Source organism: Dermacentor albipictus, chromosome 1 (genome assembly GCF_038994185.2).
Source record: "Dermacentor albipictus isolate Rhodes 1998 colony chromosome 1, USDA_Dalb.pri_finalv2, whole genome shotgun sequence".
NCBI lineage: Eukaryota > Metazoa > Arthropoda > Arachnida > Ixodida > Ixodidae > Dermacentor > Dermacentor albipictus.
The window spans coordinates 431,127,301-431,149,999 of record NC_091821.1 but is presented as its reverse complement, the minus strand read 5'-3'; the positions used below and the strand labels follow the sequence as shown (position 1 = coordinate 431,149,999).

The following is a 22,699-nucleotide window of genomic DNA, read 5'->3' as shown; positions in this document are numbered from 1 at the left end:
TTTCGGCGTAAAGTTCGCGAACCGACCGCGCGCAGTCGCTCGTCAGATTACGCGCAGCGCGATCGACCGCTGGCGTCAACTTCGTTCTCGCATAGCTCTGGCACGTTTTCGTGTGAAGAGCCCGACGGCCGATGCCCATCAACGAGACAAACGTCATTGAACGCGGTCTGTCGGTCCCCCTTTGCCTGCATGGCACGCGTAGCCAAAACGTTCACAGCAAAGGGTTTCATTCGTTTAGCACTGTGAACGCGCGGCGAGCCCCACACCGACGCAATCTCTCCACAGTTTGCGCACATAAAACGCAGCTTCACAGCGAGCGCGAGTTCGTATTCCCGCTCATCTCGGACGATTTCTAAGGCACCACTGCAGATGTTGCAGTTCGCAAATGTTAATAAAGTGTTCACGGCACTCAAATCCACAATCGTAAACGTAGTCCCATCAGGCGGGCGAAGTGCATCGTCGGTACCGTCACCCACAATCTCGCGTTTCCTCTCCGTCGCTGGAGCGGAAGACAACTCCGATAGCTTTGCTTTGGCTTTCGCTTCCTTCTCCTCCCGCTTGGAGGGTTGCCGGTAGATCGTATCTTGCCGTATGCGAGCGCTGGTCGAAGGGTCCACGGCAGGCGGACTTGTCACAGTATCCGCAGCAGCCGATGCGGTCGTTAGGCCTGCCGTTGCTGCATCGACGATTTCGGCATCGGTCGCTAAGGTTGTGGCGTCCTGACCGTTTTGCAGTGTTGAGCAGCGTTTTTACTTAAGTTTTCGATGAGCGTTCGTCGCACTTTTTGTGCACCATACTTGTAGCGCGTTCAAAATTTGCGCTCCGTTTCAGACATCGCGTTGTCACTGGGGCAAGATGGCGCACCTCAGTGCGCGGCTCCAAGCGCGGAGCAGACGATGGCCATGCAGTTCCGCCAATCGGGAAGCAAGCTCAAGTCACGTGCACCGAGTGACGAATAGGAGGGCGTTCTAGTACCTTCTTTTGCCGCGCATTTTCTAAGTGGCCAATGGCTGAATGGGACCCGTTCTGGCGGGAATTTGAAGGGAAAAGTCGCCTCTTTCAAATGAGACCAAGATGTCCGCGCTAGCGCACGTGGAAGAGCAGGCGCGCGTTTCGGAAAATATGCCGTTTCAGCGCAAGTTCCACCTGAAATTCAGCTAGTACATGTCGTATAAGGCGTCACTGCGGCTAAAATACTGATGTTATCGGTATGAAATTAACAATATAGATGCAATAATAGCTGTACATTCCAAAAATGCAATAAAAAAAATCGAGGTTTTTTCGCGATTTTTGGTCGCCACAACCCGTGTCCCCCCTTAATAGATTGGGATAGCAGTATCTCTCATTTATTAAGGACACATTGTTATTTGTCTATGCTCAGCAGTATTTGAACAAGGGATGCCTTAGGCTAGAGCTGATGCTTCAACAAGGGAACCTGTCTTTGTCAGGACTCTGATGAAGACTTGTCAAATAGTTGGCTCCAGGCTAAGGAATCCCTTGTTCGACCACTGTCGATCTCTGCAAGCCTCCGTCTTTTTGTGAACCTGTCTAATTTGGAAATTTGGCTGCAGGTTTTTTTTTTTTTTTTCACTCTGTCATTTTGTTATAGCAGTTACAACTAAATGCCAAGTTGATTATGTGACGCACGTGGCTTACTACTAGCTAATGTAGTAAGGGCCACCCTTTTTTTTCCTCGCATTCCATGCTACCAGTATCAAGATGAGAAGAGCTCTTCAAGCAGAGGATTGAGGGTAAATGCTACGAGAAGCCTAACAGGGCCTTCTATATAAATGAATGAATACATCATTTATTAACGCCAGACTTGTACGTAATGAATACGAAAAGATTGTACATTATTCAGAAAGATTGTACATTTGACTCATCTTAACCAGGGAAATTGAGTCATTCCTATTAGCTGTCTGTTATCGCCAAACTGCCATGTTATCTAGCATCAGATTCCCATAAATTCTGAGGCATTTGACCCTGTGGCTGCTGGGACTCTTCGCATTGCTGTCAAGCAATAAACTCAGAATTGGGGCATCACTGCTGAGGATCGACGCGTGGGACCTGTGCTCTCGGAAGAGCATTCTTATTGCAGTTGTGTTCTGCACAGTCACCCCTATCTCCTTTCATTTCATTCTAAATGCACCCTCGCTAACCCCTAGCCGGCACCCCTTGGTACCAACAGGCTGACTTGCTCACACAGCTTAGCAGTCCAATGGCTGAGCACACTTTACAGGCTAAATTTCATCAGCAGCACTAAATTACAGAATTAAGCACAAAAATTTTACATGTATTCTTTGACTAGATAGAAACAAACGCCAAGAACCACTTATGCTAGCGCACAGCGTTCAATATATTTAATTTGTTCTGAATATTTGTTTCGAAACTAATACAAATATTAAAAATGTAATATTGAATGGTACTCTGAATTTTCACATTTTTGCACACCCCTACATTTACTTAATTACATTTTATGGTAGTATTGTAATTCAAGTACTTTCTTCAGTAACCTGTTTACATGTAACCAGTTGCTTTACTTATGAGACACTCTATAACAGGCAATGCAGCTTTGAACACTTGAATATGGCAGAAACTACAGTGAAAAGCACGCGGTCATGCCATGCAGCAACCTTGTGGATGCACATTTTCAGTCAGGCAAATGCAGCCGCTCAGTATTTGTTTCGTCATATTCACGCTGCACCAGATGTTCGGCAACAAAGTGAACTGGGACTGCTGTAGCTCCATAGTTATGCCCACTTCAAAAGTTGATGCCAGCAAAAACCTATAGACAATTTTTTCACCTTTTCATGAGCCCTGCCGGGAGCACTTTCTCAGAGACTTGGCAACATTGAAGCTCTGCTCTTTATGGAGCATCCAACCCGCCGTGGTTGGTCAGTGGCTATGGTGTTAGGCTGCTGAGCACGAGGTCGTGGGATGGAATCCCGGCCACGGCATGGGGGCGAAATGCGAAAAACACCCGTGTACTTAGATTTAGGTGCACGTTAAAGAATCCCAGGTGGTAGAAATTTCCGGAGTCCCCCACTACGGCGTGCCTCATAATCAGAAAGTGGTTTTGGCACGTAAAACCCCATAATTTAATTTTATGGAGCATCCAGAAGCAGCCATCGGGGCATTTAGTTAATACAATCGTATGGCCAAGGTGTCCATATGTAGCAACACTGCCCTTCACTCCCACGCACATGTCAGACGAGTTTTCAGTGTCGACACCGATTTCCTCGCAAGAAAGCAAGGGACTGTGACCAATGAAATTTTTGAAGAGCAACTGTTCGTAAACATAAACATGTAAATTGCTGCAGAGGATGCACTGAAAGAGCCAAGCTCGTTCTACTTACCGTGTTTGTGCAATGTTGAAGTTTGGCAGGAAATTAACATGAACATAATCGATTACATTTCAATAATTGCTCAGTTACTTTCATGGGGCAGTAATTAGTCACTGTAATCAATAACATTTTTGAATGAAGTAATCGTAATCGGGATGCGTTTTCTTCTTCTTTCACTCTCTCTCTCTCTCTCGCTCTTTTTCCTGAAGCATGTACGAGTTACACAAAGCTGGCTCTATTGCTTAAGTGTGAAGAGATGGCTCTGGGAGCAAACAAATGAAGAAGGAGGGACACTGTGGATGTCAGTGGCTGATTCCAAGGATGTCATAGCAGACATAAAAATAAAGTGCATGTTTGCAGAACTCTGATTGCACATTGATTCTCTCATCCAACATGGGGTAATCTCCTTGTGACCAAGAGGCATGTTGCATGACTTGCACATACAGTCAATTGGTCAAATTTGGACATGTCAAGTGTGTTTTTGTGTTATTTCACGTTTTACTTTATGATAATGTGTACATATATGGCTGACATGTACCATAATTGTCAGAAGTTCACGCAGCATGGGATCTGTGAAAAGTCCTAGTATTTACATTGTCTGGGAATGCAGCGTGGTATTGATATTTCCACCACATACAAGTGCATGCCATGAATTTAGTGTAGTAGAGCTTTACTGGATGCCAACAGGCTGTTCAGAAGTTCAACTTTTTCACAAAGCCCACATCCCATAAACGTTTGACTCCTGTTGTACTTCCCATTAAAGGCTTGCTTAACGCCACGCCTCTGCATGTGCGTATTGTATGCTCTTTTCTTTTTTTTCTGTGTCAAATGTTGAGTAGAGACCAAATTTCACCCACCTTTTCTCTCATGTCACAGATCTGCCCGATTCGGCAACTGTCTGATGGCCAGCGCTGCCGCGTTGTGTTCGCCTGGCTGGCATGGCAAGTGCCCCACCTGCTGCTACTGGACGAACCGACCAACCACTTGGACATGGAGACCATCGACGCACTAGCCGAGGCCATCGCAGAGTTCGACGGTGGCATGGTCTTAGTGAGCCACGACTTCCGGCTCATCAGCCGCGTGGCCGAGGAGATCTGGGTGTGCCAGAACCAGACCGTTACTAAGTGGAAAGGGGACATCCTCGCCTACAAGGAGCACCTGCGCAAGAGAGTTATGGCCGACGCACAGAACAACAGGCCCAAGTGACCAAGGGGAGGGGGGCTCTTACTAGAGTGCTGCCATTTTCTCAACAACAGAGATAATAAAATGAAACACTCACTTGTCCTGGCTGTCCAGATTCATGAAATTGGGTATGCATGTTTCGCAAGGGTTCTGGTGAGAGGTTTGTTTGCCACACTGTTGCTTAGCTGCTGCCCAAGACTACAGAACATGCTGGCACAATCCCGTAATATATTAAAAATGCAAGAATTCATTCAACAGAAGACAAAAACTGAATTATAAGTTAACCTTCATTAGTGAACCTAACATCAGTGTATCTTGTCACTTTATGGATTTTGTGTTCGAACACAAGAAAATCGTGTCTCCAGCCACCTTCCTGTTACTTTGCCTCAATTGTTACCTAGTTGCTGGCATTTTCCTAGCATAACTATGTACCAACTAGCCCAACAAGCTACCCTCGTGAATAAAAAGTGCAACTGAATAGGGCGAGTTAAGTCGGCGTGATTCACATTTTCCCACAATCTAAGTGCCGCAGACACAAGGGCAATACAAATAAATAATGGCACACAGCGCTGGCTTGCAATTAGGATTCGTACCTGTGCAGTTAATACTTGGAAGGGGGAAAAAAAACCATATCTTGCGTATACCATTTCTCAATAAGTGCCGTCTCATTTAGTTGCCATTTCGTGTTTGCCCTGCTTGATTACAGTGGCAATAGATTTACAGTAGAACCTCATTCATACGTTTATGTAAAACTCCCAAAGAAACGTGCCAACCGCGAAAATGTAAGGTCCAAAGTAACTAAAAAGTTTGACAGACAAGTGTATTTGGCATATGCGTAATGCAAAGCGTGACGAACGAGGCGCGTTGAGCTGGTGGGGCGTCGTCAGCTCGAGACACGTTTTGTTTTCCCGTGGCGCAGTGTTTAAAGACGGCGACGTTAAAAAAATTGAGCTGGTGGGCGACGCCGGATGCCGCCGAAGCGAAACGGCGCTCGCATCGCACCGCCTGCAGCAAGGAGCGGAGGGGCGTTTTTAAAAGCGTGCAGTACGCTTTCATCGGCACCACGTGCTGCGAAGATGCTTATCGCAATAGATTTGGCGGCGATAGCTGTGAATGCGGCGTGCGACGACCCCGGATGGGATTTGCTGGTGCCGGAATAGGAAACGGTGCGCGCCGGCGTTTTCGCGCGAGACGGGCGGGCGAGTATTGCGGTGAAGCTGCCGCGGTCTGCAGTGTTGATCGCGCGCGCCTCGCGCATTTTTTACTGTGTTTGCCATCGCTACTAGATACTCTTAAATAATCTAGTAACGTTGGTGTTTACGGGGTCCATAGCGACCGAAAAGCGTATCGTACGATCGCAGTTTGCGATGTACAGAACGTTGGTGCCGAAAAACCGTGTTTTCATACGAACCGGTAAAACATAATCGTGGCTCTATTGGGTAATTTTTTTTGTGTTTGTTTTCCCGATCGCAAACGTGGGCGACGGAAACTCGTACGTAACGCGATCGTTTTAGCGAAGTCCTACTGTACCTTGCTCATTGTTAATAGTGTCGGAGGAAGCTTCCTTGTCATAGAACCTGCTGTGAAGTACCATTTGTTTCAGGCCCAATAATTCGAGCAGGTTGCATAACTTTCCCGCGAGTTGACGATGACAGATCTACAAACTAAAGCCCAAACCTGGTGCCGACGACGTCTTGGAAGGACTTCGCCCTCTCTATTTTACCTTGCACGTAAGGGTTTGCGCATTGCAAAAGAAAGCTTGTTGCCGATTGTGTGTGGCAACGTATTATGCGGCGATAACTGCTGGAAACACAAACAAAATTCCGCACGGTCTTCTCGAAGCTCCTCGGCCCCGCTCCATTGGTGACGTGACGCAATTGTCTCGTGCAGCAACCAGAAAGGAGGCGGGGACGTGACGAAAGAAAGGCTTGAGTATTGCGCGGTGTGGTCGATACAATGCAAGCAAACCTTGCTACGCAGAAGGTGGCTAGCAACATGGCCCAACATTTCATTTGCTTTGATCTCTACCACTTCATCCTTAACTAAAAAATAAATCACGTAGAAGCTTCGCTGAGGGTGCCGCGGGCATATGTTCTTGCGCGCCTACTTCGCCGTGAAGCTAGGCAGCACGAGTGGAAATTCTCTCGCCGCTGCTGTCGCTCTTCATCACGCCAGCAATCTGACAGCGAGTGTGGCCGCCGTCGTCTAGTGAGATGTGTTCGTGTTTGTCTGTGCGCGCGTGACAATGGGCTTGTTAACTTAGTAAGTGGATGTTTACAGCAGTATATGCAGCCGATAAAATGACTAACCTTACTTTGTATAGCTAGCTATCTGATCATTTGTTATCGCAATCAGTGCTTCGCCTGTTGAGCTCATTTGACTTTTTCAGCGCTGCGTGGGCATCGGCTTATACCTCGTGCCAAGAAGCCATGCGCTTTATAGATCGTGTTATTTCCGGAGAGTGGTAGTGTAAACCGTTCTTTTTTTTTTTTTACAGCGAAGTTGTTAAGTGCTGCTTTCCTCACTATCGTGTCCGCTGCAGAAAAAGAAATCCCGAAGATAGTGCAATACCGCCGGGCTAACCCATGGCGGAAATCAAGCAGGCGTTAAGCACTCCCCATGCTTGAGCCTATCCCAAAGATAGTGCAATGCCGGGCTGACCTTTGGCGGAAGTGAAGCAGGCGTTAAATACTCCCCATACGTGAGCCGATCCCAAAGATAGTTCAATGCCAGGCCGACCCGCGGCGGACACAGCTTCGATGGTCATCCTTCTTCACAGTGTGGAAGGGCACTGAGTCTTCTATTTTTTTCTCCTGTTCTGGTACCAAAAGCTCCTATTTTAGCGAAGATATCAATTATATAACAGATTTAGTATACACAGACTTTAGGGAAACAGCTGAGGCCACATAAGTACCACAACTGCGCCGCCGTGTTGCTATCTCTCATTCTGTAACGCTAAAAATTATCGAAATATGGTGAAAGAACAAGCATCTACACTTAGTACGTACGCATTGGCAAAGTGCGTAGTTCATTCTGGGTATTCGTGAGAAAGGTCTGGTGGCTATTAATAATATTTACGGCGCCTGAACTGGATGGCGCCATCATACAGAGGAAGGCTCGGGATCTCGTTTGATTGCGCATCCAGGCTGAACTGGCATCTCGTCGTCTGCGCCCGCACAGCGTGGCAACGTGGCGGTGGCCTCGCGGTTACCAATTTTATAGTGAGCTAGATCTACGTATCGGGGGCAAAGCAGGCTGGTGAACAAGCAATTGGCAACTACGGCATCTATTCTAGGAACGCTAGAGGAGAAATGTTTGTAGAATTCGGGTAAAGGAATAAGCTGCGAATAATTAACACCTTCTTGAGGAAGCGTAGCAACAGAAAGCGGACCTGGAAAAGACCTAATGGTGAAACAAGAAATGAAACACATTTCATACTTTCTGCCGATCCAAGCATAGTGCAGGATGTAGAAAAGGTAAAGTGCATGCATTGATCATAGGTTAGTGAGGTCTACGGTTCACCTCAATACGAAGAGAGAAATAGTAAAATTGGTCAAGAAGAAACAGACCAACCTAGACGCAGTAACGGTAAAAGCAGACCAATTTAGGCTGGTGCTTGCAAACAAATATTAAGCCTTAGAACAGAGGGATGAAAATGACATTGAGGTAGTTAACGAAACTGTAACTAGACTGGCTTCAGGACCAGCAATCGAAGTTGGAGGTAAGGCACCAAGGCAACCAGTAGGTGAGCCCTCCCTAGTAAAGAAGGAGCTCATAGAGAAATGACAAAGAGTGAAAGTGTCCAACTCAAAAGATCAGATAGAATTCGGGAAACTATCAAAACTGACCAACAAGGAGAAAGTAAGGGATATTCAAAATTATAACGTGAGAAAGATTGAGGAAGCAGTAAAAAATGTACGCAGCATGAAATCAGTGAGAGCAAACTTGGCATAGGACAAGCCAAGATGTACGCACTGAAAGATAAGCAGGGTAATATTATCAGCAATTTCGAAGATATAGTAAAAGCAGCGGAATAATTCTATACTGACCTGTACAATACCCAGAGCAGCCACGATACCTCCACTGGAAATAGTAATGAACAGCTTACAAAGGCTCCTTCTATAACTAGCGATGAAGTTAGAAGAGCCTTGCAAGATATGAAACGGGGAAAAGCGGCAGGAGAAGTTGGAATAACAGTCGATTTAATCAAAGATAGTGGAGACATCATGCTTGAAAAGCTTGCGCGCCCCTTCATACGAAGTATCTCACGACTTCAAGGGTCCCAGAGAACTGGAAGAATGCCAACGTTATACTAATCCACAAAAAGGGAGACGTCAAAGAATTGACAAATTAAATACCCATTAGCTTACTTCTAGTATTGTAATAAATATTCACCAAGATAATTTCCTATAGAATAAGGGCAACACTTAACTTCAGCCAACCAAGAGAACAGACTGGCTTCAGGAAGGGAAACTCTACAATGGATCACATCCATGTCATCAATCAAGTAATCGAGAAATCTGCAGAGTACAATCATCTTCTCTACATGGCTTTCATAGTTAACGAAAATACATTTTATTCAGTAGGGATACCAACAGTCATAGAGGCATTACGCAATCAAGGAGTTTAGGAGGCTTATGTAAATATCTTGGAAAATATCTACAAAGACTCCACAGTTCCCTTGATTCTCCGCAAGAAAAGTAGAACGATACCTATAAATAAAGGGGTCAAGCAAGGAGAGACAATCTCCCCAATGCTATTCACTGCATGCTTGGAAGAAGTATTCAAGCTATTAAATTGGGAAGGCTTAGGAGTAAGGATAGACGGCGAATATCTTAGCAAGCTGCGGTTTGCGGATGACATTGTCCTGTTTACCAGCACTGGGGACGAGTTACAACAAATGATTGAGGACCTTAACAGAGAGAGTGTACCAGTAGGTTGAAGATTAATATGAAGAAGCTTGGCAAGGGAACAAGTGTTCAGTATCGCCAGTCAGCCTGTAGAGTCTGTGAAGGAGTACGTTTACTGAGGTCAATTGCTCACAGGGGACCCTGATCATGAGAAGGAAATTTACAGAATAAAAATGGGTTGGAACGCATCCGGCAGACATTGTCAGATCCCGACAGGAAGCGTACCACTATCATTGAAAAGAAAGGTGTACAATCAATGCATTCTACCGGTGCTAGCATATGGGGCAGAAACTTGGAGATTGACAAAGAAGACAAAGAGCGATGGAACGAAGAGCGATATTCTAATTCACATTCATTAAAAGAAAATGGAGCTGGGTAGGCCCTGCATTGCGCAGGTTAGATAAATGGTGGTCCATTAAGGTTACATAATATGTGTCAAACTGAAGCGGAGTTAAGAACGACAGAAGACAAAAGGTAGGGTGATGAAATTAAGAAATTCGCAGGCGCAAGTTGGAATCGGTTGGCGCAGGACAGAGGTAGCCCGAGATCGCCTTCGTCCTGCAGCGGACATAATATAGCCTGATGATGAGATGTGCTTATCTACCCAACCTAGCTCAGTGTACCGATTTCAATGCATGGGAGCTACGGGGAGCTTTTCTTCTATATAGTAGGCTATATTAACTATATGAGTATTATGAGCACTCCAACCGAATGTTCGCCTTAGGCGTCGCCATGAGGTAATTCCGTATAAAGGCCAAGTGTGATGAGATCCTATCACGAGAGTAAGCTTGTGAAGATGAGCCAAGAAGGATGTTGACCATGCACGCCCGATGTAGGGGGTCACGCGATAAAGTGCGCGCAACCCGGGGGGGGGGGGGGCACGTGGTATAGTTCACTGTAGCGCGGTACCATGATCAGACGCGCTGTCTCCTTAAGCCCCTTGAATAAAAAAGTATAAAATAGAGCTGTGAAATATTATTGTTTTTAATATGAATAGTGAGTGTCAAATACCGAACAGAATAGTCAAACGCAGACGCATATACTTAAAGCAGGAAGTTCCTGCTCTAAATATATGCGTCCAGCTACGAATATCTTGTTATAGTTATGTGTACGCTTGTACTGACCAGTGAAATAAAGACCGCTCAGTGTCGGGTACTATTGGAATCATTCTTAAAAATAACATTATCAATTGTCATTAAAAATGTGCATGAATACCCTCTCAACATCTTTAGAGAGGGATTGCAAGTAAGCCTTCCAAGGACATATAGCGCGATTCAATGGTGAATTTCCTCTAAATAAGTGGTTATCAAAAAGAAAGGTCGCAGTTTCGGCGGAAAGGCGAAGCATTTAGTGCGATAGCAAATTAATGGACAGCTGTACGAAGTGAATAGTATTTTTATCGACAGTGCAAACTTGTAAACATTCGCTAAATGACTAAATTAACAAGCATGGTGTCACGAGCGCACAAGCAAACACGAACACATACCTGTCGATGACCGCGGAAACTCGCGGTCAAAATACTGGAGTGAGGAAGCACGGCAGCAGCAGCGAGCGAACCGACCTTCGCGCTGCGTCTCGCATCAACGCGAACGAAGCCGCGAAAACACAGCGCGCGGCGGACTCTAGCCCCTTCGCAGATGGCTTTCAAGATACAGCGGCCCGGACACGAGCGGCCGGCCGCATCGCTCGGAGTGGAACGCGCGCACGGCGCCTTGCGCGCGACGGAAGACGGTGCGTTTCCTCCCCGCTTTCCTCCCTTTCATGCGCGATCTTGAGCCGCGATCGCCGGCAGACCCTCGCACGCTTTCATTCGCACATCCAGCATACGGCGCGTGGCGACGATTTTTTCGTCCTTGGACTTCATACGGAACCTCAGGACGATGCCGACGGCGAAAATGCAATCGGAGTGTCCATATATAATTGCTATCGCAATAACAAGATCAGAAGTTACGGGAAAAAGAAAAAAAGAATTCGCTGAAGGACTTGTGCGCCGTTATTACATGTATGAGGGCTCGTTTTTAAAAAAAATAAGAATGGGTGTGGCGTAAGAGACGAAACTATTACATGACTAGACTGCCGAATACACTATATGACAGAGCAAAAACCGCAGATTGTCACATGCTGTCAGAGTACACAGGGTTCCACCGTGGAACTGAAAAAACAGTCTTAATTACCCATTTTATTGCTGCAATTCTTCGAAAGCATTTGTAGTTGCTTCCCTTCTGATAATTACCGATACAGTAACAGTCCTTTGCTGCAAAATGGAAGCGTGGCTGCCGTGAATGTAAGCGTGGACGTGCAGCTGTCGGTCAATTTGTGCGTAGGCCGTTGGTTTTGTTTTTTGTGAGTGCTGCTCGAAAGCACCGAAAGCACTTTTTTGTAGGGTGGACGTTATGTCATTATAAGAATTTTGCGTAATGTGGGTGAGCTCTACACATTACGTACGGATAAGCATTTGTTTATACTTCGCGAAGGTTTACTCTGATCTATTTTTCATTGTCAATGCGTTCCTAACGTTAGGAGACTTTATTTTATTACCCGCAGTTGTTGCTCAGTGGCTATGGTGTTGGGCTGCTGAGCACGAGGTCGCGGGATCGAATCCCGGACACGGCGGCAGCATTTCGATGGAGGCGAAAACACCCGTGTACTTAGATTTAGGTGCACGTTAAAGAACCCCAGGTGGTCCAAATTTCCGGAGTCCTCCACTACGGCGTGCCTCATAATCAGAAAGTGGTTTCGGCACGTAAAACCCCATAATTTAATTTTATTATTGTTTTTTGTAGTCGTGTACCATTTATTTGCAGCTGCATTATAGAAAATGACATGCACAATGATAATGCAGCTGCGTGCTGAAGGCGCGTGTTTTTAATTCGCGCGCAGGACCCTGATATAGATGTCTTGAGCTTTATGTATTAGGGAAAATTGAGGCGCGAAACCATATGAATAAAAGCGACTGGACAAAGAAGAACGTCGGCGATATATCTGCGACGCTAGGCAGCAATGGTTCTTCTGGCGTATGCTACAGTGAATAAGCATGCAGGTTGGCAATTTCACTCCCATGTTCATATGGTCACATTTATGCGCACGCGCAAAAGTGTGTCTGCGCACGCTCGCACCTTATTAAAAAGGTGCGCCTGTCTTCTCTGAATAAACTTAATAGCGGCGAGTGGCTTTCATGTGCCAAGGTTGACGACTGGGCGTGTTGGTATAGCATATTGGAGGTTGGAATGCGCAACATTTTTGACGAGTCACACAGAAGAGACACACACCACTTTCATTCCTGTCCATGGTCGTTTCTTCATGTGGTTTCACGCCTTTCCTGCCATAAATGAACCAAGTAGCCCAGCAATGAAGCAACGACAAGCTTTATATTTGTTCTGCCACTCGCAAAAACCTGTTATGGGAAAGTGAACGATCACAACAAACAACAGCATTTCGACGAACCGTTTAACTGCAAGTACAATAGCGAGCTTACATTCAAAGCTACTACGTTTCTTTCTTTAATGCACTCTGTTATTTTTTATCGCTTAGCACTAAACAGATGAATGACTTAATATGAATAGGCTACGAGTACGTGCGCTAGCGGGTAATTTTACCATGGACTCATTCGCCTCGTGCTTGGCGTAATACTACAACAAAAAAAAAAATTGAAGATTAAAACCGTAAACTATAGTGACAATAGTCGCGTGACGACCGCGTTGTATTTACGATCGATGTGAGCGCGTTCTAACGAATCCGTCAGCGCTATATACTTAACATAGGACGTGCTCACACAGATAACCGAGCTAGCACTTGCTTTCTGCAATATTCGTGAATATTACGTGCGCGAATTATTGTTCAGATAAAAAAACTGCAGTCTTTTGTTGGGCCTTCTTCAGCGCATTTGCGCGGTCCGTTTGCTGCGTAAAAAGAAATAGTTTATTTATTTATTTATTTATTTATTTATTTATTTATTTATTTATTTATTTATTTATTTATTTATTTGTTATACCTCAAGGATCCCTAAACGGGACATGTTACATGAGGGGTGGGCACATATTGAAAAACGTTTGGTAGTGTGACTTGAAAGATGGTCTTCGATGGCAGCTTTGAAACGAGAAATGTCAGGGATGAGGGCGATGTCAAAAGGAAGGGTATTCCATTCACGGGCTGTGTGTAGGGGGAAAAAAAAAAGAACGTTGATACGTAGTGGAATGGGCGCGTGGTAGATACACAGCATTAGGATGCCAAATTGGTTTCTCGAACTTCTTTATTAACATTAATTTCTCCTTGATTGTACCCTCTTTTAACGTTCACCTTTAAGATAGTCTGACTGCTCGTTGGCATACTAGTCTAGTTATTTCGCCATCTCCCTTTTTTGTATTTCTTTTACTTTGCGTTTACCGTCCTCAAATAAGAATTTCCTTTAGCTACTTCCTGCCACCCGATTCTTGACATATCCCCCTTAGTGGGTGCGAGCCATGACATAGGATCATCATCATCATCATCATCATCATCATCATCATAAGCAGCAGCATCATCAGCATCCGCGCGTGTCGGAAGGAGCGATGGGCTGGAATTATGATTTGGTTACCTCTGGGCTGTGAATAGAAGAACCTAAAAATAATTTTTAAAAAGACGAGCATTTTTGCGGCGGGAGGTATGAGAGGGAAGACACAACCGGGGATTTCAAGGCTCAAACACTGGTGTTATAGGAGCAGTCAGAAAGAATGAATCTGGCAGCTCGATTCTGAACCGATTCAATGGTGTTAATCACATGTAACCTGATAGTTGTCATAAATAGCACAATCATATTCAAGTTTAAATGGGATTAAGATTTTATATGCAAGTAGTTTCACTGAGGGAGATGCTGAAGATCAGTTATGGCGTAGGCAACCTGGCAGTCGTTTGTAGGAATTAGTTAACAGATTGATATGATGTTTCCGAGATAAGTCACTCGATATATGCACTCCTAGGTGTTTAAATGTTTCACACTGTTAAAGTGCAGTTGTTAAGGGAGTAGGAATGCACCACATAATTTCGACGCCGATGAAAGCACACGTGAGAACACTTACTAACATTCAGGAACACGCACCATCTGCTGCACCATGCCTTGATATGGAGCAGGTCTTCATGAAGAACGGGGCAGTCTAAAGCATTTGTTATCTGTCGGCAGAAAACGAAATCGTCCGCGGAGCGGCGTATGTTTGTTGATAAGTGGAAGGTCATTAATATATATTAGAAAGATTAGAGGCCCAAGGACAGAGCCTTAGGGCAGACCAGATAGTACAGGAGACATGATCGTGGAGATCGAGTTAGCGGAAATAAACGGAAGCCAATCGGTTAGAAATTCACGGATCCAATTAAAGATGTCTGATTGAAGATTAAAGTGCGAGAGTTTATGCAGGAGAAGAATATGCGACACTTTATCGAAAGCTTTTCCGAAATCCAGAAAGAGAGCGCCAGTGGGGATGTTGCGATGGATATGAGAACGCAAATCGTGTAGGAACAGAGCAAGTTGAGTATTGCAAGAATTAGCGATATCCCGGCTGGTTAGGATGAAAGAAATTGACAGATGACAGGAAACTGGCAGCGCGGGAATGTATAACGTGCTCCATCAGTTTCGAGCAAACACTGGTGATGGATATTAGACGGCAGTTGCTAGGATTTGTACGGTCGCCTTCTTTAAAGATGGGAGTTATTTTACCAATTTTCCAGTCAGTGGGGACTGATCCAATTGTGAGAGACTGTTCAAATATTAGTGTTCTTGTGCCTCTGGTCGGCCTAACAAGGCCCACGACACTGCGCCAATAGTCCGTTCACACAACACACGCCGAGTACACGTCAAAAAATGTAAGCGGAACATATGTTACTGTACTCATAGTATAAAACACACCAACGCGGCAGACACGAGTTCAATGCGGACTAAGCGAAAGAGCAAACTGTGACTGTAAGGTCGCTCTGATTGTCCGTGTTCTTAAGTGTCACGAATCGGCCACGTGCTTTGTGTATAGAGAGGGGGTTCACTTCCCCCCATGTCAGCGGGGCAACAGTTGCTGTGTTATGTGGGGTCACAGCCACCGCGCGGTGTTGAATGACGCGTCGCGGCAGGCGCCAGGAGGGCGAGTGCCGATTCCGGGAAGTCGGTATTGTGCGCACGGTGTTGGCAGTCCGCCGACGGTCACACGAGTCCGCACAGACCAGCCTTGAAAGGGACCGCTGTACCCGGTATTGTGGGTCTGGCTCCCGAGTACCTGACTAATTGGAGGCGCCGCCGAGGTTAAGAAGGGCTTAGCAACTCTGACCCCGTGCCGCATGCAGTGAGCATGGACTTCGCGTCCGGAACGCAATCGCCAGCCTTGTTGTTGGGTGCGACTGCCTGTGTGGTGTCGAAGGCGAGCTTACAGTGCACGCTGTAGGGATGCGGTGCACACGTAAAGAGTGCATTCGGACGACGGCGTCTTGGAAACACGCACTCGGAGAACTTTGTCTTGTAGACAATAAGTTTGAAGGACAAGGAGGGCCATCCGTCTCCCACACGGCCAAACTTTGAGTACAGCGGCACTACGTGGTGTCGATGCCCCTGCTTCCGAGACAGTTGCGGCCCAGAGACGCCCTTGGGATTTGAGGCGGCCTAGCGATAACTTGTTCGGGCCTGGCGTGTTCTGCTGAGCCCGTCACTAACTACGGAGAAATGAGAGGGCAACGGAGTTTTTGGGAAGAAGGAAAAGAGCTTTGTTTTCCAATATGTTTATTTTTAACAGTAAGCCCATCCCTGTGGGTTGTGGGTTAACAAACGGTTGACTCTGATTGGCAACTGAACCTGTGGGACGTACCAACGGCCCTACCGCCTTTTTTTTCTTTGTATATTTGGGCTATAAAAATGGGGACGACATGCTGTCCCGCAGACTTGGCTGAAATCAGGATTGCTGATAGATCAGTGAGCCTCCGTACTATGTACGTTAAAACGAGTCTGGGCTCTAACAGTCATTGAGACAGTCGAAGAGTGAGACTTTGTTTCTCAATTGTTCAAATTTGTAATGTATTTGTTTTACCTGCCATGTATATAGAAAAGTTTACGTATAAATAGTTCTTGTACATCTGATCTCATCGTTTCCTGCCTGCGTTTGATCAACAACTGCCGATCATTGTCTTAGAAGCTTCAAGTTCCAACGGTGAAGCGAGGACAGAGAACGAACGAAACTTTACTGTGACGGCGAGCGACGAGGGGAAGTGCGGGCGGCGAGGAGATAAATGTGGGAGTATTCTGTAACTTTTCACCTGGTGGACATGTCCATTTCGTCTGCTTCTGAATTTCTGATCGACTAAGATGGGATACGCGGGCTTCAGCAGCAGAGGAAATGGACTATTACAGAATATCACCTCTGCCCCCCTCCACCCCCATCTTCCCACGTGCGCCGTCGCAGTTTTCGGACGTGACAGCCGGAAAGATAAACGTAACAAGCGGGAAGAGAAACGTACCTACCGGGAATATATACACGTGACTCTATGGAAAGTAAACGTTATTGGTGCGTTAGAAGCGGGAAAACTTAACAAGCAGGAATTAATGATTCAACAAGTTTCTATACAGTACTTCAATTGTGGCGAAAAATAAACTGGGAAATCGGAAAACCTTACGAGTTGGGTGCTCCAATTGATAATTTCGTGCGCGGAAGATCCCACGCGGAAGTCCGCTCTGCAATGAACGCACGACGTACGTTTATTATTTTACTTATTGCACAAAATTCTCAGAAGCAGTCACCAGAATTTTTCAACTCATTAATATACGACCAAACAAATATGGGAACAAATTATCCGCATGTGCATAAGAATGCATTTTTATTTTCTGTCCACTGACGCTTACATATGGCATGTGCTTACATGTGTCATGCGTCTGTAATAGGCGCGCACACGCACGATCTCTGAGAGTGCGCTTATAAATACTCTGTTCAAATCGGCTATAGCGGAAGACACCTGCTACAATTGATGTCTTCGCATTGCTATAATTCGTTACAGCAAAATTCCGTTTCATACGCGTAGCACGCAACGCTCCGCAGGCATGATTTCCCTCACTGCTACAATTTAACAACAACAGCAGCAGCAGCAACAACAACAACAACAACGACGACGACGACAGTACTGCAACAGCTGCAACAACAACTACAACAACAACTACAACAACAACGACAGTACTGCAGCAGCTGCAACAACAACAACAACATCAGCAGCAGCAGACATGTGTACTCATTGTGTATGCGTTTATTTCGCTGGTTTTCATCTTAATCCAATTAGCCTTACTGAGACTAGCGGTCACAGTGCACACCGCGCGGTCGCGACCAATACATACTACGTCGCATACTACAAACGCAAAGGGGCCCAAATAATAGGTAATTTGACATGACCTTACGTCTACAAGTTGTAATTGTAATATATGTAGTTATTGCGCAGACAGCGTCGCAGGTCAAAATTAACTGCATTGCGAAACGCGCGCACTGAGACTTCTATGACCGGAGCACTTGCCGGTCATGGTCACTTCATGTCATTGCCTGCTAAGTGTTCTGAGTTGCTCGATACAGCATTGGTTGGATGTCTGTTTTCTGATGGTCTACGGAACGTACATTTTACTGAGAACGGTCGGGGAACGGGCGACGAACGGTAAATTCAAATGATGTCTTGCAGCGGCTGCTTGCGGGCGTGCTTGCAGCAGACGCCGCAGTCAGTTTCGGTTGTAAATCCGTTATCCGCGACAGCTAAACGGTCCTCTCTCCGCGACGAAGCTACATACGCTGATCAGACTTAAGTTATTTTATGATATTGTATTTTACTGAAGTAAAAACTTCTTAAGCTTATTTTTTGCAACTTACATTCAAGAAGTTTACAAAGTGAAACTTATTTTTCTTTTTGGTCACGTGGGTTAATGCGTGCCACGTTTTAGACTGCTCCAAGAGGGTGGCGATCGACAACGTGAGGCGGCACTCACACGAGCATATTTCAGTGTACCGTCGGCGTGTTAGTTTTTTTTTTCTTTTATTATTCTTTTCTTCTTGTTTCCCAACCCCCAAAACTGTCTCAAAACTGTATCCATAGATCAGTGTCCTCACCATGAACAAGCTTTACATCGGCAATCTACCGGCGGACGTGAACGAAGGATCTATCCGAGAACTGTTTCACGAGCAAACCGGCGCCGTCCCCAAATCTGTGCTCCTGAAGAAGGGGGGCTATGCTTTCGTCGAGTGTGCCGACGACTTGGTGATTAGCAAGGCCATCGAAGCCCTGAACGGTGAGACGTCGTGTCTATGCGCATTTAGTTGACATTATGACTCTAAGAAGCGCGTGCGGCAAGTGTCTCGTGCTGCCAGTTTACGTTTGTAGTAGGGTTCGTGTTAGGAGGGCCGAGGAAACTCAGGTTGCATGAACTCGGCTTCAAAATGGCGCCTAATCTAAATTATCCGGCCGGCGTGGCCAGGAGGTTGCATGTTGTTGCTTATTCATTGATGACGCGTTGCGACGCTTGCGTCCGCGGTGCGCGGCGTTAGCGCGAGGCCCGCCGACAACGTGACCGTTGGGCGTACTATCAGCGCGTGCTGTCGGCACTGCTTTTGCCGCAGCAACGCAACCGCGCTCACATGGTTATTGCGGTTAGGCTTAGCGAAAAATTGTGGGAAAATAGCGCTAAATTCGGCCGCGACAGACGATGCGGCGGCGAAAAGCGAGCTCGATTAGTGCGCGATGTTACCGTTAGTTGCGAGCCATGGTTGACCTAGTGGTTAGTGCCGCTTTTATTACGTGCGCGTTTGTGTGCACGAGCGCGCATACTCTTTGGGAAACGCCGGTCGCAGAGCGGCGCTGAATCTTCGGGTGCTTATTTTAGAGGCAACGACCTTAGAGGCGCTTCTCATTTCATGCTCGTGTTTGGTTAGGCGGGACTCGCCCACTTCATTTTTTAAAGTCCTGCGGCGTTTTATGCAGAGGAGCATCTCATATTCGCCGCGTGTGCTCCTAAAAAAACTCTCTCCTGACGGCGACCTTCATAGACATGTTTCTGGTTTTGCTATAGTAAATGTGCTGTACTCTAGAGATAATCGTTAGGAGGAAGATAGAAGAAAGGATACCACCCCGTCGTAAGTGGCCGCGCGCTAAGCTTTCGCCTCGGCCGTGCATCTTTCATTTTACAAGTGGACTGTCGATAAGATGACATACTAAGCGCGATACGTGTCCCTCCCTTCCGCGATTCCTCTTGCACTGATATAAAGGAAACGCGTGGGAGCGTTGATAAATGGTCGCGTGAAGATTGGTTAGCGTGACAGGTCACAAAAATCTGTCTCAAAGCGGATAGCAAAATGTTCTTCCAGCCAGACCGTCGCGCGTTGTTTCCCATATCGACCAGAGTACTTCAGGACCAGCGTGCTTTTGAAGAGGCGGCATATTTGAACAGCTAAGTGCAAAAATTGGTGCAATCGCATCGGCGATTTATCGTGGGGTAATTAATAACGACGTATTTGGACTTTTAGTAGTCGCCTCCATGATGAAACGCAGATAAGACAGGCACGTGCCATGCTTTTCATTTTTTTTCTGCGAACAAGGGAACCTATCTTTCTCGGTACGAACATTTGAAATTTGCACGATCGTTAAACTGGCCAGACATAGTTGTAGTTTTAAACTAACATGTACCACTTCTCTGCTGGACTAAGTACTGTTTGGAGCGTTGGGCTAGCCATACGAAAAACTATAGAAGTTGCAACTTTCTCGTTGTGTGTTAACTGGGCGTTGCCCGGATGGTCATCAGCGACTTCTCTGTCTATAGAACTATATGTGAAAAGTTCTTTGGGAAGCCGGGAAGTTGCAGTGCACGCGAATAACACCGTGATGGAGCCCTTGCCTTTGTGGCGGTCTGTGTACTGATGCCATGACCAGTATGTATATTCCAATATATGCTGTTGAGATGTGCGTATTCCATAATTGGAAGATATCTAAAGTGCTGTGGAAACTCACCTTAATGGGCACTGTCTCGCAAAATTACTGGCCACCTGTTGCCTATTGCCTTGAGATATGTGAGCTGGTCTTGTTAAGACATGCTTTTGTTAGGGCACTGTCAGTACCATGTGTAGTTTGTTTGGCATCTATAATCGGCAAGGGTTGTCACGATCATTGTTGCATATTGCCGGGGGCAAAGCGACAGTTCTGATTGCAAGATGCTGGGGGTCCCTTAGTGCAAATCTTGTGCGGTCTTATTGCAGGGCTCAGTAGGCATCCTCTGAAGGGACGTCAAAGATATTAAGTTACATCAGGTCAATAGATCATGCTTCTAGAATTTTGAATTTGTCATTGATGACATGGCATGCCAGCAGGGACTTCCTGAGGAACCTAAACTCCATTGATAATGAGCTGTGTTGATCAATTAGATCTTTGCAATGAGAGACTGCAGAAAACTTGTGCCATTACTTTCTGGGATGATCTGCACAATTAAGCTAGCAGGAACTGGTGGTGAAATCTAGAAATTCCCACAGAAGTTTCACATGCAGACATCAAAGAAATTTTCACACAGACCTCAGACTTTGATGTCTTTGTGAGGTTAGTTACTGGTAAAGGAATATTAGATGGCATTTAAGAGCATGGCAGTAACCACGCTGGCAACTTGTGTGCAGGAATGGCTGAAATATGTGGAATAAAGACTAAGTGAAGTTTTTAGTGTAGAATAGGCTTCATCAATGTTGAGATTGGGTGAGATTCAAGAACCCTGGAAACTTTGGCCTTTAACTTGTCTCGCTAATAAGAAACACTTGTTTTTTTTTCAAAAAAGTATGAATAGAGCTAAAAATAGTGTGCTCTGAACTGATTATCATTGGTGCGTCATTAGTGGGAAACTCCGGTGATCCTTGGCCATATCAGATAAGGGGTTGCTATGGATTTTTCTCCAGGCTTTTCTGCCCTAAGGTCATTTTATAAACAAGCAACAATCTCTATGTCAACATTAGAATTGGGCTGGCTATGCCTTTCCTTGTGAAGTCACCAATGTGGTTAACGCACTGGGAGTGAGAAGTGCTAATGGTAACTCCATGCGACAATGTTTTTAAATCACGATTATAGTGCAGTTGATTTGTTGCAGCAGAGCAGACTAACGAAATAACCAATACATTGCCTGATAGAAAACTTATGTGAGCAGAGTAGGTGAATGTCTTGGGTGATTGCAACAAAAGAGATAGGAACAAAACTGCTGGTACTTTTTTGTGCTAATTTCGTGACCCCCCAGGCATAGGTAGGCGAGGAAAAAGCATCTATGCGAGGACAGTGATTAGGATTGTGCATACCAGTCTTGGAAATCCTTGCATTACTGGGCAGTTTGGTTGCATGGCTGCAACCAGGAGCCATGCACATGGCTGAAGTGCCCAGAAGTGTGATATCAATTTGGTCAAGATCTGTGGTCCTAAAAAAAAGGGACAAAAGTTTCCCTTTAAAACTGTGCCTGTAAGTGCTATTTGACAATATAAGGTAGTTAGTCCAATGACATGACTTATACCCCGTTTGGACTGGCAGATGTAGCCATGGCAGTGCGCTGCTACGCGCGAAAGGTTTCATTTGGAATTGATTGCAATGCCTATGGGGAAATTGGTAGGCACATTAAATGTTTGCTGTTTTAGGTAATATTTTCAAAATAACACTGCATTATTGCCTAGAACACTATCTAGCATGAATTTTAACTTGCATAAAGCAAATCATTGCAACCACATTAACCATTTTCAATCATCGCGAGCCAAAAGACAAGGTCACATCCAATGCGAAAAGAGGAAATGTGGCTGTTTCCATTCCAGGGGGCACTGGGATGCTTGTGACAGTTAAAATTACATGTTGTAAATATGATTTGGACTTTGCATTGAGTATTATGTTAAAAGTGCTGCTATTGAGGCTACACACTTAATTGCAACAAAGTGTGTTGAACGAAGGCACTTGACAGTATGTTCGTTCTACAGCAACTGTCACTAAACCATTTTGTGCGACTGTGTGCTGATGACTCCAATGGCAAAGCGCACTTGCCTGTAGTGTCTCTAAGGCAATGTTGACACTTGGTCTCGGAGCAGGAGGAAGTGGCAAAAGCTTGACAAAATCTGCCTGCCTAGGCGGCGAAACGGGCAGAAAACCAGACGGTGAGCCCGATCGGTCTTGGATCGTTCTTTTGGCCACGGCAAGGCAGAAAGGTGTTCCGCTTCACCTAAAGTCGCACTAGCATGTAAACATCTGGCCATAAAATTTAACATCTTCCGTTGTTTATTGTCCGTTTTTATGAAA

The 22,699-nt window shown here is 45.6% G+C and overlaps 2 protein-coding genes across 3 annotated transcripts in view; both read left to right on the top strand.

Moving 5' to 3' along the window:
• The window catches only part of LOC135908521 (ATP-binding cassette sub-family F member 2), a 37,845-nt gene extending 33,217 nt beyond the window's left edge, over nucleotides 1-4,628 (top strand). Inside the window, exon 14 of the mRNA XM_065440327.1 lies at nucleotides 4,221-4,628. Coding sequence (XP_065296399.1) covers nucleotides 4,221-4,550 — 330 coding nt within the window. The 3' untranslated portion in view covers nucleotides 4,551-4,628. The remainder of the gene's footprint in view (nucleotides 1-4,220) is intronic.
• Nucleotides 4,629-18,352: 13,724 nt separating this feature from the next.
• Imp (IGF-II mRNA-binding protein) overlaps nucleotides 18,353-22,699 on the top strand; it is a 61,363-nt gene continuing 57,016 nt past the window's right edge. For both annotated transcript variants that reach the window (XM_065440330.1, XM_065440328.2), the window contains exon 1: nucleotides 18,353-18,695. In XM_065440330.1, the coding sequence (XP_065296402.1) occupies nucleotides 18,518-18,695 (178 nt within the window). In that variant the 5' untranslated portion in view covers nucleotides 18,353-18,517. The remainder of the gene's footprint in view (nucleotides 18,696-22,699) is intronic.